The sequence below is a fragment of the Linderina pennispora genome, assembly GCF_002104995.1.
Source record: "Linderina pennispora strain ATCC 12442 chromosome Unknown DL89scaffold_2, whole genome shotgun sequence".
In the NCBI taxonomy this organism is placed as follows: domain Eukaryota; kingdom Fungi; phylum Kickxellomycota; class Kickxellomycetes; order Kickxellales; family Kickxellaceae; genus Linderina; species Linderina pennispora.
Window position 1 is genome coordinate 219,441 of NW_024468250.1, and position 14,189 is coordinate 233,629.

Below are 14,189 nucleotides of genomic sequence, written 5' to 3' on the forward strand. Positions count from 1 at the left end.
GCCCGCAAAGATAGATCGCTATTTATAGACCCGGGTCTTTTCAGGCCCTACGCGCAGCACTATTTCTGGAGCCGATTTCCTTGTGGGTGTCTGCGGCAACGCACAGTATCCAGAAAGCCTTGGGCTTAGACAGGGTTCCGGTTGTCTGCTTAAATCTTATCTATTTTTAGCGATGTCTCTAGAACTGCCACTGCTGCTGTTCTGCCGCCGATAATCACAGCCATCCTGATTTTTTGCCCCATGGGGCGAGCACGGACAAATACCATCTCCACACCCAATCCCATGACCTCTTGGCAAAGTTGTGGGAATTGCGTAACACCCGGGCCAAACAAGCGCCTGGCATTCCGTATAGTCGTTTCTATACTGGATCCATTGGCGAGTGGAGTGAGCAATTTGTGGCCCACTTGAGCACCGGCCTGGCCACGCAGAAAGCCCAAGGCAGCATGCATCCATGGCGTCTATGGCTGTTTTGATGGTAAATAGACAAAAAAGGACCAATTCCTGTGTAGTTTCCAGCGTGTTCCTGGCCGTAGATTGGTAGCGTGTTGCTGTGCTTTTCTTCGCTGCACAAGTGCGACCCTCGTGCGGCAGAGAAGCGACTGTCGCGGACACCAACCATGCGCATATTCCAAGCGAGCACGTAATGCGATGCCCTCGCGCACCCGGTGGTCCTGGACGCAAAAGACTGCTTTTGGGCGATAGGCGGTGGTGTCATTCCGCAGGTGGGGATCGCGGTAAGCTGTCTCACTCCTGATTGTCCGTCTGTTGACCTATTTTTGGCAAATGAGGTTCTGCGTTTCGAGCTCACTGACGAGAAAGCCGCTTTTTGTCCTCATCTCGTCGGATGGGGAGGGGCGAGAGTAAACACAGACAAGGCAGCAACCGTTGCCGTTTGTGGTATAAAAGAACTAAGAAGCGGTTGTAGCTTCTCGACCTCATTACCATTCATCTTTCCTTTTGTTTCCAAATAACATCTTCCCGATCTTTTTCGCCAGAAAGACCAAAAAGAAAAACACGCTCCCGGCACCCTGTTTATATCGCCATCTCCAAACACCAAGCACATTACCTATCATAACCATGAACACTAAGATTGTCATCGCCGCCCTCCTCCCCCTCGCCCTTGCCCAGAACTCGTCGACTACCAGCGAGAAGCAGGGTATCCTCGACGGTATCGTCAGCATTGTCGGCAACGGTGTCAACCAGCTCACCTCGCACGCCGTTGAGATTGCCAATGATGTCGCTAACGGTGCTGCTTCGGCTGCCAGCCGTGTCGAGTCGGACTTCAAGGCCGGTCAGGGCAAGACTTCGGCCACCCCTACCGCCACTGGCTCCGCTTCCAGCCCCCACTGCCACCGGCCTCTGCATCTGGCTCTGCCTCTCACTCAGCTTCGGGCTCTGCCTCAGGCTCCTCCAACGGCTCTGGCAAGCTCACTGCTGGTGTTGCTGCCGCCGTTGCTGTTGCCGCCGTTGCTCATCTCTTCTAAGCGGATCCTGTGAAAACCACATTGCTCCACACTCGACTCCCCAAAAATTGATTTACTTTTGGTCTTTTCTGTAGCGCATTTTCCTGTTCAAAATATACATACTCCTCTCACTACCAACTCCGCTTTACCTTGCAGCCACCGTTCCGTGAGGCTGTCTGGTGTCTTGGCACGCAGCTGTCACGTTGTCGTCGACTGAACAGCAGTTGGGAGGAACAGCGCATATTCTCAGCCTTATCATATTTGGAAACAAGGATGAATCTAGCACTGACTGGCAGACTTGGCAAATGAAGAACCTTATCTTTCAGCAAACGACCACCATGAATCGCGCTGGCTGGGTATATGTTGGGCATGAAGATGAAGCGATACAGATCTTTGTGCATCCAGTACGTTATTCTTTGCCAGCATCGCATCAAAAATTCTCGTGTGTTCACGATGGGATCAGTCCTGCTACATGCAAGGACTTTTCTTTTGACAACTATTTGGAACCTTGTGCGCTCGATCTGTATAAATGCTTCACCCCACGACATGTTTCAATTCACTTTCACTTTCATTTTTAGCATCCCTACTCGTTAGCAACCACCTCAAGATGCCTGCAGCCAATCGTCCTGGAACGCTGTTCCCAGAGAGCACCAGTCAAAAAATCTGTAGAATCGTAATCAGGTCGTTGAGAACTGGGTCGTTTGATTCCGATGGAATAAACGATTGCGTGGCACCACGTATATAGTAGGTGATCTGCCAACGGGGCTACGAAGCATGCTGTAGCTAACAACTTTGTTGTCTTTACACTATCTTTATAAAGCAGTCCATTTTTGTCTGTGCAGTTGCCCAGTTGCCCAGTTGCTGGAACCATCCTATCCCACTAGCCCCCCAGTTCATTTCCTGATCAAACACCCGATCTGGTCATGAGCGTCCTTAGTCCCTAGTCTCTGTTTAAGTCATCCACTGACATATTGCTAATGATAAACCGGCTCTCTCCCACTGCACTACAGCCCTGGCACTACCGCTGATCAGCCAGTGGCGGCAATCGCGGCCATTTCCGAGAGTAGCTGGCTCGGTTCGGCTCGGCTTACCTGGCCTGTCGCCACAAGATGTTAATAAACGAATGCATGCTCAAGTGGTTGGTTATAGCTCTTTGACGTGGCATCATGACGCCTTTGTGTACTAGATGGAATCATAGCAAGGGATGTGCTGATTTCGGGAAATTTTTATTTATATAGCGGCTGAGTGATTTGCAACACGTATTTATATTCCAGTAATTTTGCTTCCCAAGCCGCCTTGCAGCGGGATGTTGATTAGGTTGCTTAGAAATAAGCAAAATTGACCGACCACTATAAGCATTCACACACGCGTAAGATCCTAACGCGGTAGTATAAAGCTTGCGGAGCATGGGGGCTTGGAGTAACTGAAAACTACTCTTAGGTACCTCTCCACATCTCTTGTACTCTTCACATTTCCTTTGTCAATAAGTAGTTCTCTCCTTAGCCTATATCCCACACTCTAAGACAGTAGTATAGCCTATCCAAACGCCGCCATGAACGCTAAGGTCTTGCTCGCCCTCATTCCCCTCGTCCTTGCTCAGAGTTCGACTTCCCCTGAAGCCTCCGATTCTGCCAGCAAGCCTGCGTCTAGCGGTGTCAGTGCCTCTGTCACTACCAAGGCATCTGGTAGCGCTTCGCCAACTGCCACTTCCTCACATGCTACCAAGGTATCGCCCGCCGCTTCCTCGCAGGATACCAAGGTGTCATCGGTCGCTTCCTCGCAGGACACCTAAGGCGTCGCCTACTGCTTCCTCACAGCCCACCAAGGCATCTGGTAGCGCTTCGCCGACTGCTACTTCCTCGCATGCTACCAAGGCTTCCTCTGCCAGCGGCTCCTCCTCGAAGGGACTGCGTCTAAGACCAGCAAGAACGGTGCTGGACAGCTCACTGCTGGTATTGCGGCTGCCGCCGTCATTGCTGTAGCCCAGTTCCTCTGATATCTTTTCAGTAAGCTTATTCTACCTTGTGAATTCGATCAAACACGCTTTTGTTTAAAGAGCCATGGTGTAAGTTAATTATCACAGACACCGAAATCCTGCAATCCTGTGGTTCCAAATCCTTATGATTTCAGGAACCATGGATCAAAACCTTAGCCACAATGGCCGGCCATACTATTCCTGGCGCCGGCGCCACTACTTAGACGGCGCCTACCCTTTCACCTGGCGATTCCTTCTTCCTCCTTTCATACAGCATATTCATACGTTCAATATACGTCGTGGAAAGGTGCTTGGAGAGTAAAACGTATTCTAGACAGTTGCAGGAGGCTGTCTATCTAAGTGTATCGTACCCGAAATCACAACAATCCTTTTGAATTGGACATTACGCTTTGAGAATGTTCCCATACGAGTAAGGAACAGCAGCAGGCGGATTGATTAGCAGTAAGTGTCAGTGGTTGTGGATTGTGAGAGACAGATTGGTACTACCACAGTGGTGCACTTGTTCGTGCAACGATACTTACGAGCAATGATAAATTATATAATAAACTAAAATGTAAACATGTTCCATGGAAATACAATATAGCTACTCTTCTTCTGCTTGATGTTCAACGATGGCAAGTTCCAGACGGTGGTGTTTTACCTCGAGCTGGTGAGTCTCTTCCATCCGGTGTTCTGCAGCCTGGCTATCAATTGTGGTATGGTGGCATGTCCTTGGTCCAGATATCATAATTACCTGGAATCGTAAGCCAACCCAGGAGCTCTTTAATATCATCAGGCGTACAATGTATACGTTTGCGGGTAGGCATTATTATACGTGTAGGAGATAGGATATTGGTGAAAGTTTTGAAGTCTAGTAATTCAACCATCATGACAAGCCCTAAACACCTAGAGCTTAACATCTGGCGAATGCCGAGTGTGGATATGTGGTTTGAATGCCTTGCTATTCAAAGTTATGGCTCTCGTTCATGTATGATTTAGCAAAGTTGTGTCTCGGGTACGATACACTTGGTAGACAGCTTCTGCAACTGTCTAGAACACGTTACTTTCGAGCACCTTCCACGACGTATATGAACGTATGAAATATGCTGTATGAAAAAGGAAAGGAACGCAGGAAAGCAGGATCTAAGTAGTGCGCCGCAGAATGATATGGGCAAAGTTACATGATCTAAGATTGGTTCATGCATGCGCAAACAAGATATAAACACGATAATAACACGATAATACCAGAATGAAGTAAAGAGCATTTTGTCTTACCACACATCATAAAATAAATACACACGAGTGGCATTTAAATATATAAAACTATCCTGAGAAGAAAGCATGAACAACGATCATTTACTTGGTCAGCGTGCATGCAATCTGCTTGCAAAGCTCGGTGACATTGGATCTGTCGACCTTGTCAAAGAAGGTTAGCCCAGAGGCCTTCTCGATGTACTCGATTGGCTGCGAGAATGTGGAGAGCTCAGTCTTGCTGTCGATCTTCTGGTTCGGCAGCGCAAATCCGCCAAGGGCAAAGTTTGAACCGCCAGTCACGCCCAGGATGATCTTGTAGAAGTGAGTCGGCACAGCAACGTTGGGTGGATTCCCGATGACCTCGTATGTAACTGTCCATTTTCCTGTCGCTTCGTTTTTGGTAGGCAAGAAAAGGGAGCCAGTAATAACATAGATATCGTCAAACTGCTTTGTCAAATCTCTGACAAACCCTTCCAGGTAGGCCCAATAATGCCTGTTAAAACCAATGCCGACCTGCGGGGCCATGTTTGACAGCAAAAAGGTCTCTGTCATAGCCTCCATGTTGATCTTGGCATCGCCGGCCGGTGCCATATGCCCGCGGTCATACCCAGAGCCCGAGTAGTCCTTCAGCAGCGCACGGAACTGCTCGGGGAGCGATTTGTCCTCAGGAAAAGGGGATGTCGGTGCGGTTGGCAGGGCCCTCGAGGTTGGCAGCGGTGAGGTGCTCAGCAGCCCAGTGCGACACGCGGAGAGCGCGGTTGTACGCAATTGCATAGCGCTGGTGGACCCGGAGGTCAGGCAACAGGGCTTGGGTTGCCGTACTTTAGGACGTCGTCGGGGGAAGACTGACGGACATGGAGGGGTCTAGGAGAAGCAATTACAGATATCGCAAAAGCACCCAGAGAGAGTATGAAAGTAGTACGCATTGTGAGAAGCTTTCAGGCAAAGTGAGAAGCAAATAGCCAAGACTGAAGGATATTGCAAGGGTGGCGCGCCAGTTGGTCTTTTATTGAAACACAAGCCTGAGGAGAAGAGGATGTTGGACAAGCGGCTGCCATTACTGCTTCATGAGAACAGCCGGCATGGGGGCACCAATGTAGCGGCGTGGCATGCCACGAGACCGGCTTATTTTGCACTATGCCCGGCACAATTGTGAATAGCAATGATAGAAGGGAGCACAGACATGCAATAGCAGGTGAATGTCTAAAGAGGGACCAGGCGGTCCATCCGGATATATAGTGGACCGGAGGATGGTAAGCTTAGAGGAGCACACCTGCTGAAGCGACTGGAGCCAGATGCAATGGATGTATTTCTAGACAGAGAAAGCAAATGGCGATCATCCATGTACATGTGGACGCGAGGGCGCGCGCAATAGGAATCCTAAGAACAGATGCGCATGTACAATTGCGTGCCCTGGAACAGCATATTCCCACGAACCATTACGCCCCAAAGAAACACATTCACCAAATGTACCAACACATGTTTCAGTTCCCAGGCTTTTTCTTCTTCCATGCATCGTGCTCCAGCTTGCACTCGATCTTTGAGCACAGCGGCACAACACTTCCGGCCTTGCGCTCGATCCTGTCAAAGAACTGCAGACCGGCAGCCTTCTCAATGACCTCCAGCGGCACGGCGTAGTTTGTCAGCGGCGTCTTGTTATCGATTTCTGCGTTCGGCAGCGCGAAGCCGCCAATGGCAAATGCCGGCTCGTTGTTGCGCTTGGCGAGAATGACCTTGAAGAAGTGCGTCGGCACAGCGACATTCGGCGGGTTCCCGATGACCTCGTACTTTACAAACCACTTGTCACCCTCCTTGTGCGGCAAGTACAGCGGCCCTGAAATGCAGTACACATCATCAAACGACTTTGTCAGATTCCTCACAAACGACTCGAGGTCAGCCCAGTAGTTCCGGTTAAAGCCCTTGCCGACCTGCGGGGAAATGTTGGTCAACAGGAATGTCTCGTTCATTGCCTGCGAGTCCTTCTTGGCGTCGGCAGCAGGGCACATGTGGCCGCGGTCGTAGCCCGACCGGTAGTAGTCCTTGAGAAGCGCCTGGAATTGGCCTGGGATTGCAGGGTCCTCCTTGAACTCGGAGGTGGACCGATCGGCAGTGCCCTTCATGTTGTCGCGCGTCAAGTGCTCAGCGACCCAGGAGGGGTTGCGCAGGGCGCGGTTGTAGGAGGCAGCGTAGCGCGAACGCACCATGAAATCGGAGATGGGGCCAGGGTACCCGTACTTTAGGAACTCGTTGTCCGTGTTTGGAGACTGCACAGGGGCACGAGGAGCAGGCGCTGCGAACTGTGCGGGCTGCTTTGGCTGCATGGGTTGCGGAGCTTGAGTCGACTGCGTGGTTGTCTGCGCAGCGGGAGCCGCAATTTGATCGTTGCGGGCTTTGTTGGTCAGGCCATAGACCAAGCCGCCTCCAAGTAGCGAGCCGGCAGCAAACGTGATGATGCGGTGCATGTTCAGGTGGTAGAAAGCCGATGATAAAGGTGACGGGGTTGCAAGAGTCAAGAAACGGCGATAGGCTTCCAACTAGGAAAAAAAAAAAAGAACTGAAAGCACAGCGTCGACGATTAAATTATAGATTGCCCAGGGTAACGTGATCAGGGGCAGTCTGTCTTGGGACAGAATAGCGGGGTCGCGAGCGCTCTTGTTGCCCCGTGCCAGCCGCTGGATGATGCAATTCCCCGTACACGCCGCGCAGCAGGGAGCTGCAAGGAGCGACTGGATGAGGGGATAGTGGGCTATGCCCGAGTTCCGTGGCCTGGGAGAGCGCACGGCATAAAACGAAGAGCGAGAGCGCCGAAACTTGGCAAGCTCATACGCTCTTTTCTTACTATCTCCAGACTCTATTTCCAAGAATGGCACAAGTCAAAGCCTCAGTCTCGCGGTTCATCGAGTATCTGCGCATCAAGACAGTTCCAGCCCAGCCCGGACTACGCCACATGTCACAGCGTTCCTCAAGCAACAGGCCACAGAGCTTAAGCCTGGGGTTCCAGTCCATCGAGTACGTGGCCGGAAAGCCCGTAGTGATCCTGACGTGGCCAGGCACAGACCCCAGCCTGCCCAGCATTATCTTGAACTCGCACACGGATGTGGTGCCCGTGTTTGAGGAGTTCTGGGACTACCCGCCGTTTGAGGCCGCTCGGGTCCCACAGAGGACGGCAAGGACTTTAAGATCTATGCGCGTGGTTCGCAGGACATGAAGATTGTCGGGCACTGCTACCTGGAGGCCGTGCGGGTCCTGCAGGAGCAGGGCAGGCGGCTGACTGCGCACGCTGCATCTGGTGTATGTTCCTGACGAAGAAATTGGTGGGCACGACGGAATGTGCAAGTTTGTAGAGTCGGGCGAGTTCAAGGCTCTGAACGCCGGCTTCGCGCTGGACGAGGGCATGGCAAATCCCGGAAACGACCTCAGGGTGTTTTATGGCGAGCGGGCGCCCTGCTGGGTCAAGTTCAGAGCGCGCGGCAATGTCGGCCATGGCAGCCAATTCATTGAGGACACGGCTGCTGAGAAGCTGACGCCGATCATCAACCACCTGATGGAGTTCCGGCAGGCGCAGTTTGACATCTTCAAAACACCCAACAGCGACGGATCGCTTCGCACGCTGGGTGACGTGACCACCACGAACCTGACGCTGCTGGAGTCGGGTGTGCAGCAGAATGTTGTGCCAGAGAGCGCCCTGGCTGGATTCGACATCCGCATGACGCCGACTATTGACTATATAGAGTTCCGTAAGGGGCTGGAGGACCTCGGCAAGAAGCACGGGGCGGAGGTTGAATTTGCCCAGTTCTGGGATGATAACACTGTGACCAAGACCGACGCATCGAATCCGTTCTGGACCGCGTTCAGCGGGGTCATGGCCGACCTCGGTATTAGCGTGTTCAAGGAGATCTTCCCGGCAGCCACGGACTCGAGATATCTGAGGAAGGCAGGCGTGCCGGCACTGGGCGTCACGCCGCTGACAAATGCGCCGATTCTGCTGCATGACCACAACGAGTTTGTGACCGAGAGCGAGTTCCTCAATGGCATTGACTTCTACGCCAAGGTTATCCAGGCTGTAGCAGACGTAGAGTGACTCAAGCCTCTAGAGTAGAACCTGATTTCAACAAATGAGCCAATAAATGGCGCACGCTTTATAGAAGAGTCACCATTGTGCTGCTGATAAAAAACAAACGCAAGAAGCGACCCGCTTCTTTCTTCACCACTCCACTTTACCCGACTACTTTAAATTTGACCATGGCGACAATTCTGCTCGACGCATACGACTCGTTCACGTTTAACCTGTACCAGTACCTCAGCAAGGCCGGTGCCTCGGTGCAGGTGTACCGCAACGACAAAATCACGCTGCAGGAGATCATTGCGCTGAACCCGCGCAACATCGTGCTCTCCCCTGGCCCTGGGCACCCGCGCGAAGACCCGGGCGTCTGTTACGAGGTGCTCGAGCACTTCCAGGGCAAGATCCCCATCCTGGGTGTCTGCCTCGGCCAGCAGATGATGTATGAGCACTACGGCGGAACCGTGGCCTATGCCGGCGAGATCCAGCACGGTAAGACCGGACTGGTGACTCACGATGGCCAGGGCCTGTACAAGAGCGTGGATCAGATGTTCCCGGTGACACGCTACCACTCGCTGGCAGGCGACCCGGCGACATTGCCCGAGTGCCTGGAGGTGACGAGCTGGACCCCGAACGGAATCATCATGGGCGTGCGGCACAAGAAATATGCGATCGAGGGGGTTCAGTACCACCCCGAGAGCATTCTGAGCGAGAACGGCCTGAAGATGTTTGCTAACTTCCTCAAGCTCACCGGCGGCACCTGGGACGACAACCCGGGCATGCGGGACCCTGAGGACATGGCGCACGTGTATGTCGGCCACACAACGATCCAGGAGCCGCAGCCAAAGCAGGATATCCTGAACAAGATTTTCTCCAAGCGTCAGGAGGACGTGGCCGCGCAGAAGGCCATGCCTGGCCGCTCGCTTAGCGACCTCCAGGACCTGCTCTCTCTGGGCATTGCCCCTGCGCCGGTAGATTTTGTGGCCCGCTTGAAATCCTCGGGCATGGCGGTGCTGGCTGAGGTCAAGCGCGCGTCTCCCAGCAAGGGTGATATTGCGGTGAATGCTGTGGCGGCATCGCAGGCGCTTGAGTATGCCCAGGCCGGCGCTGCTGCGATCTCTGTCCTCACCGAGCCCCACTGGTTCAAGGGCTCCATCGACGACCTGCGCGATGTGCGTCTCGCCATCGCTGCTCTTGAGAATCGCCCGGCAGTGCTCCGCAAGGAGTTCATCTTCGACCGGTACCAGATTGCTGAGGCGCGACTGGCGGGCGCCGACAGCGTCCTGCTCATTGTCAAGATGCTCAGCAAGACCCAGTTAAAGAACCTGCTGGCCTACTCGAGGGAGCTCGGCATGGAGCCGCTGGTTGAGGTCAACAATGCCGAGGAGATGGAGGTGGCTAGCGAGGTCGGCGCCAAGGTCGTCGGCGTCAACAACCGCAATCTGCGCACATTCGACGTCGACATTGGCAACACGAAGCAGCTGGCGGACAAGGTTGCCGAGGGCACGGTTCTGATTGCCCTGAGCGGCATCACGACTCCAGAGGACGCAAAGATCTACGCCAACACGGGTGTCAGCGCTGTGCTGGTGGGCGAGGCCCTGATGCGCACGGACGACAAGAAAGCATTTATTTCTGGGCTACAGCAAATTTGAAATACAAACCCGTCTACGCGGTGCCAAAAGACACTAGACCATGTTGTTGGACGGCGACAGGCGCGGCACAATTATACGGTACGGCGTCGTGCCAGGCTTCTTCTCGTTCTGGATATGGATATGCACGGTCAGCGACCCGTCATCGAGGTTCTCCACATACGACGAAAAGTTGCGGCGCGCGAGCAGCTTCGAGTTGTTGTTGGGCGGGTTCTGTCCATTCACATCCGTTTCAAATAGTCTGTACATGCGCTCGTTTGTGCAGTTGTCGAGCTCATATGTCTTTGCCGACGTATGTACCGCGCGGATAACAGCGTTGGGTGGTGGAACGTTGACGATGGCCGATGAAATGATCTGCGGCATGAATCGCCAGTCAGTCTCAGGCGGCAGGTCCGGATTCTGTGACGCGAACCGACCCGACCCGGCACAGTGGACGTCGCCTGCAACAAAGGTGACGCGGATGTTGCGACGTCTGGCAAATTCCTGTAGATTGAGCACGAACTTTTTGCGCTCGTCGACATGCACGGCTGCGGTCCAGTGGTCGTTCATGTCGTCGGAGAGCTCGGGCTCGCCCCAGATGTTGACAATGGCCCTCTTGTCGGCAATGAAGCTCAGCTTGGTCAGTCCAAGCTTCTTGACGCCCGCCAGCATGTCCTCGATATATGTCAGACGCGGGTAGACAATCGGAACTCCGAGGAACACGACCAGGTGGCGCACGGATTGCGGCACCATGTACAGCCGCTGGAAGATCATATCGTATGTCTGTTCGGTGATGATCTGGTTCAGCTGTCGCTCGTAGCGCGTGTCGGGGCCCAGCGCTGCTGTGTACGGCCCGAACTGCCGGAGCCATGAGTACCCGCGGTGGCCAAAGTATCCGTGCTGGCGGCACAGATCCTGGCTCGTGTGCGCCTGGAACAGCCGCCAGTACTTGAACGCGACCTCCTTGAGTTCAACAAACACCTTTGAGAACTGCAGGTAGTCCGGGTACGACCCAATACCGTCCCAGATGTCGTGGTCATCGACGATGGTGCACAGGGGGATGGATGCCAGGGCCTCAGAGAACCGTCCGTTGAAGAAAAAGCACTTGACATAGTGCGTAAAGTAAAAGTCGTCGCCAAACATGTACATTTCGCGAGTGAACGGCGCATCGCGTCTGGCGTACTTGTCCTTGATCGCCAGCCAGGGCTTCCAGATCGGCGCGCTCCAAACCTTGTCCGAATACAGCTGGTCGCCGCCGCCAACCTGCACGTGGAACGGCGCCCGCCCGTGCTTGTCCATCAGGTCGTCCCACACAGCATCAGTGCCGCCCAGATCCTCCTTCTCCTTGTCGGTCACCGACAGGGACCAGCCGTTGCACGACCAGAACGAGAATCGCCACGAAGTGGTCTGGGAGGGCACGTGGAACCTATACGACGGCCCCGTGTTGTTGATTCGGTACTCCACGACCTTCTCCCGGTTCAGGTCCAGCTGCACCTGGATGTCGATGCGGTAGAAGCACGACATCTTGAACTGGTCCAGTTTCACCGCCGTGAACGGCATTGATGGGGCGCCGCCGTCATTGAGAATCACTGTGGGTGGCGGGTGGCCCGCAGGCACAATCACCAGGACGCTGCCGAGCCAAGCTGCGCTCGACAGGTCGGTGTTGACAAACTGCAGTGCCGGACCCACAATGCCATCGGGCCGCTTGCGACGGAACGGCAGTGGCTCGCCTGTGCGGTAGTCAAAGTTGCCCTCGTACGTGTCGGGGTCGCCCGGCGTGTTCGACATACCCTGGTAGTTCGCGGGCCCGCCGTACGGTATCCCCGATGCGTCGTATTGTGGCGGTCGGACGCCATCCCTTTCGTTATACTGGTCCTTTGACACAGGAAAGTCCATTATCGAAATATAGTTCGCGCGAGAGAATAAAAAAGTAGGAGAATAAAAGTCCAAGTTGAGGAAAGAGGCCCATCCAGCCAACCAACGGAAAAACGAAGGAGTGTGTCCAGGCTCGTTGTGATGTCTTGGCAAATCATGGGGAGATGCGCCTGATTTCTTGCCAGACGGCCAAAGGCTGTCACACCGCCTTTGCCTGATCCCGTGCGCCCTGAATGCCGCTATTTTCTATTGCATAGAACCTTCTGCTTGAGTAAAACAGGAGTTCTTTCGGTGATGACATGGCCGCCCCTGGGTATCAACTGATCTAATATCGGTGAGCAGTCACGGAATCTAGTTTGCAACACCGCGCCAGAAACCTTTGCTTTGGTGAAGCGGCAGCCCATGTTGGTCTTTCTGCAGCCGACATTGTGATTAGCACCAGACCGCATCAAGTTTTCCCAAACGGTCCGCTTTATCATCACCATTTAGCATTTTGATGCAATGGGAAGCGGCAGATCATGTTGTGAGAACGCCTACTCTCCCTCCACTTACCTTGCAATAGGACCAGTACCATCTTTTTACTCGCATCGCTAGTGTGTCATTCTTCTGCTCGCTCTGAACTATTCGCGGCCAGCGCACCTAAGGAGTACGTCATTTGCAGGTAATTTGGCAGCCGCTTTTATAATAAACTCTTTAACGCCATGCATGCTGACGGAGGCCTCAAGGCTATTGGCACCATCAGGAACCAAAACAATGAGTGTCAATTGGGGATTCTTGCATGATTGGGTCAAATGGGCTACTAATTATAAGCATGCGGAGCGCAATGGCAAATCCCGCTCTACGGTTTGCCAATAGTCGAGACCTCGCGTCCGGAAAAATCGATCTTTTCTGGGATCGCACAGAACCACATGCATGGTGTTTGCTAGCTCATGAGAGAGAGCAGTGCTTGGAAGCGGGGGGAGGCGATTTTCTCCAGCGACTTTGACAGCGTGCTGGCTCTTGCGCGGCATCACCAATGGGCTTGTAAACACGACTAATAGCGACATTCGAGCCCGTTGTTTTCGTATTTACGCCTTTCATTAGCCGCCCCACAGTGTCCTCGAGAAAGAACAACATTGCCGATCATAGTCAGTGTGAGCCTCATGTTTTGATAACGTGGACCTGACATATATAAATGGCATTGCTGTCCCAGGACCACGTCCTTTTTCCCTTTCTTCTTTTCATACCAAGTACGTTCATTGTCCTTTCTTTCTCCTTCCATCTCGCACGCCTTTCACCCCCTCCTCTCTGTACTTTAACGCCCGCTTTAACGCTTCATAAACACTACAATGCAGTTCGCTAAGACTCTCGCTGTTGCTGCTCTCGCCGCCGTTGTTGTCGCTAAGGGCGACATTGGTGATGCTGGAATCGCCGTTACCAACACCACCGAGGACCCGACCGCTGCCTCGGGCTCTGACGCCGCTCCGACTGCCCCGGCTGAGACCCCCGCCTCCCATGCTAAGGAGACCCCTGCCTCGCATGCTAAGGAGACCCCCGCCTCGAGCAGTGCCTCGGATGCCGCCTCTGCTGCCGATGAGGAGTCCGGTGCCGGCTCTGCCGCCCCTTCGGCCGCCCCTTCGGCCACCGCCAAGCCCTCGGGCTCCGCCAAGCCCTCGGCTCCGGCTGCCACTGGCTCCGCCTCCAAGGGCGCTTCGGCTGGTCTGGGCGACCTCGATGAGGAGTCCGCTGTCTCGGGTGCCTCCAAGGCCGCCTCCAAGGGTGCTTCGGCTGGTGCCTCCAAGAGCGCCTCTGGGTCTGGCTCGCCGAACGGCGCTGCCACCGTCGCCGGCTCCCTGGCTGCTGCCGTCTTCGCCGTTGCTGCCCTGTTCTAAGCTAGTTTGGAAATCTTTGGTATTTTCTTCTATTGCTTTAGATACTAAAAGCTTCTATGAAAC

The 14,189-nt window shown here is 53.9% G+C and overlaps 8 protein-coding genes across 8 annotated transcripts; 5 read left to right on the plus strand and 3 right to left on the minus strand.

Annotated features, from left to right (window-relative positions):
- Positions 1-1,029: 1,029 nt before the first annotated feature.
- DL89DRAFT_264914 (uncharacterized protein) lies at positions 1,030-1,550 on the plus strand (the record flags this gene model as incomplete). Its single annotated transcript, XM_040886432.1, has 1 exon — positions 1,030-1,550. A coding segment is annotated over exon 1 (407 nt), but the record flags the coding sequence as incomplete, so codon positions are not given.
- A 1,465-nt stretch (positions 1,551-3,015) lies between these two features.
- On the plus strand, positions 3,016-3,445 carry DL89DRAFT_254900 (uncharacterized protein; the record flags this gene model as incomplete). The annotated part of the gene is made up of 2 exons (XM_040885307.1): positions 3,016-3,222; positions 3,281-3,445. 2 exons carry the CDS (start codon positions 3,016-3,018, stop codon positions 3,443-3,445), a joined length of 372 nt encoding a protein of 123 aa, XP_040746055.1.
- Positions 3,446-3,679: 234 nt separating this feature from the next.
- Positions 3,680-4,331, minus strand: DL89DRAFT_264917 (uncharacterized protein). The gene is made up of 3 exons (XM_040886433.1): positions 4,193-4,331; positions 4,043-4,131; positions 3,680-3,900 (listed from the first exon to the last, which is right to left on the minus strand). The coding sequence occupies exons 1-2, from the start codon at positions 4,323-4,325 to the stop codon at positions 4,043-4,045; spliced, it is 222 nt and encodes a 73-aa protein (XP_040746056.1). The 5' UTR covers positions 4,326-4,331; the 3' UTR covers positions 3,680-3,900.
- Positions 4,332-4,740: 409 nt separating this feature from the next.
- Positions 4,741-7,013, minus strand: DL89DRAFT_243725 (uncharacterized protein; the record flags this gene model as incomplete). The annotated part of the gene is made up of 2 exons (XM_040885043.1): positions 4,741-5,392; positions 6,793-7,013. The coding sequence occupies 2 exons, from the start codon at positions 7,011-7,013 to the stop codon at positions 4,795-4,797; spliced, it is 819 nt and encodes a 272-aa protein (XP_040746057.1). The 3' UTR covers positions 4,741-4,794.
- Positions 7,014-7,300: 287 nt separating this feature from the next.
- On the plus strand, positions 7,301-8,773 carry DL89DRAFT_308270 (aminoacylase-1A-like protein; the record flags this gene model as incomplete). Its single annotated transcript, XM_040890928.1, is given in 3 exon segments — positions 7,301-7,843; positions 7,864-7,981; positions 8,001-8,773. The coding sequence occupies 3 exon segments, from the start codon at positions 7,556-7,558 to the stop codon at positions 8,771-8,773; spliced, it is 1,179 nt and encodes a 392-aa protein (XP_040746058.1). The 5' UTR covers positions 7,301-7,555.
- Positions 8,774-8,873: 100 nt separating this feature from the next.
- DL89DRAFT_82070 (IGPS-domain-containing protein) lies at positions 8,874-10,420 on the plus strand. The gene has a single exon (XM_040892111.1). The coding sequence runs from the start codon at positions 8,935-8,937 to the stop codon at positions 10,402-10,404; it is 1,470 nt and encodes a 489-aa protein (XP_040746059.1). The 5' UTR covers positions 8,874-8,934; the 3' UTR covers positions 10,405-10,420.
- Positions 9,978-12,289, minus strand: DL89DRAFT_264920 (uncharacterized protein). Its single transcript, XM_040886434.1, has one exon. The coding sequence runs from the start codon at positions 12,274-12,276 to the stop codon at positions 10,438-10,440; it is 1,839 nt and encodes a 612-aa protein (XP_040746060.1). The 5' UTR covers positions 12,277-12,289; the 3' UTR covers positions 9,978-10,437.
- Positions 12,290-13,246: 957 nt separating this feature from the next.
- On the plus strand, positions 13,247-14,027 carry DL89DRAFT_264921 (uncharacterized protein; the record flags this gene model as incomplete). Its single annotated transcript, XM_040886435.1, has 2 exons — positions 13,247-13,911; positions 14,002-14,027. Coding segments are annotated over exons 1-2 (354 nt in total), but the record flags the coding sequence as incomplete, so codon positions are not given.
- Positions 14,028-14,189: the final 162 nt, after the last annotated feature.

Bases quoted from the DNA above. Each gene is read 5' to 3' on its own strand.
- DL89DRAFT_264917 (XM_040886433.1), bottom strand. From the start codon at position 4,325: ATGGTTGAATTACTAGACTTCAAAACTTTCACCAATATCCTATCTCCT. The intron at 4,132-4,192 runs GTAATTATGATA...GCCAGGCTGCAG, and splicing joins GGGTTGGCTTACGATTCCAG to AACACCGGATGGAAGAGACT.
- DL89DRAFT_82070 (XM_040892111.1), top strand. From the start codon at position 8,935: ATGGCGACAATTCTGCTCGACGCATACGACTCGTTCACGTTTAACCTG.
- DL89DRAFT_264920 (XM_040886434.1), bottom strand. From the start codon at position 12,276: ATGGACTTTCCTGTGTCAAAGGACCAGTATAACGAAAGGGATGGCGTC.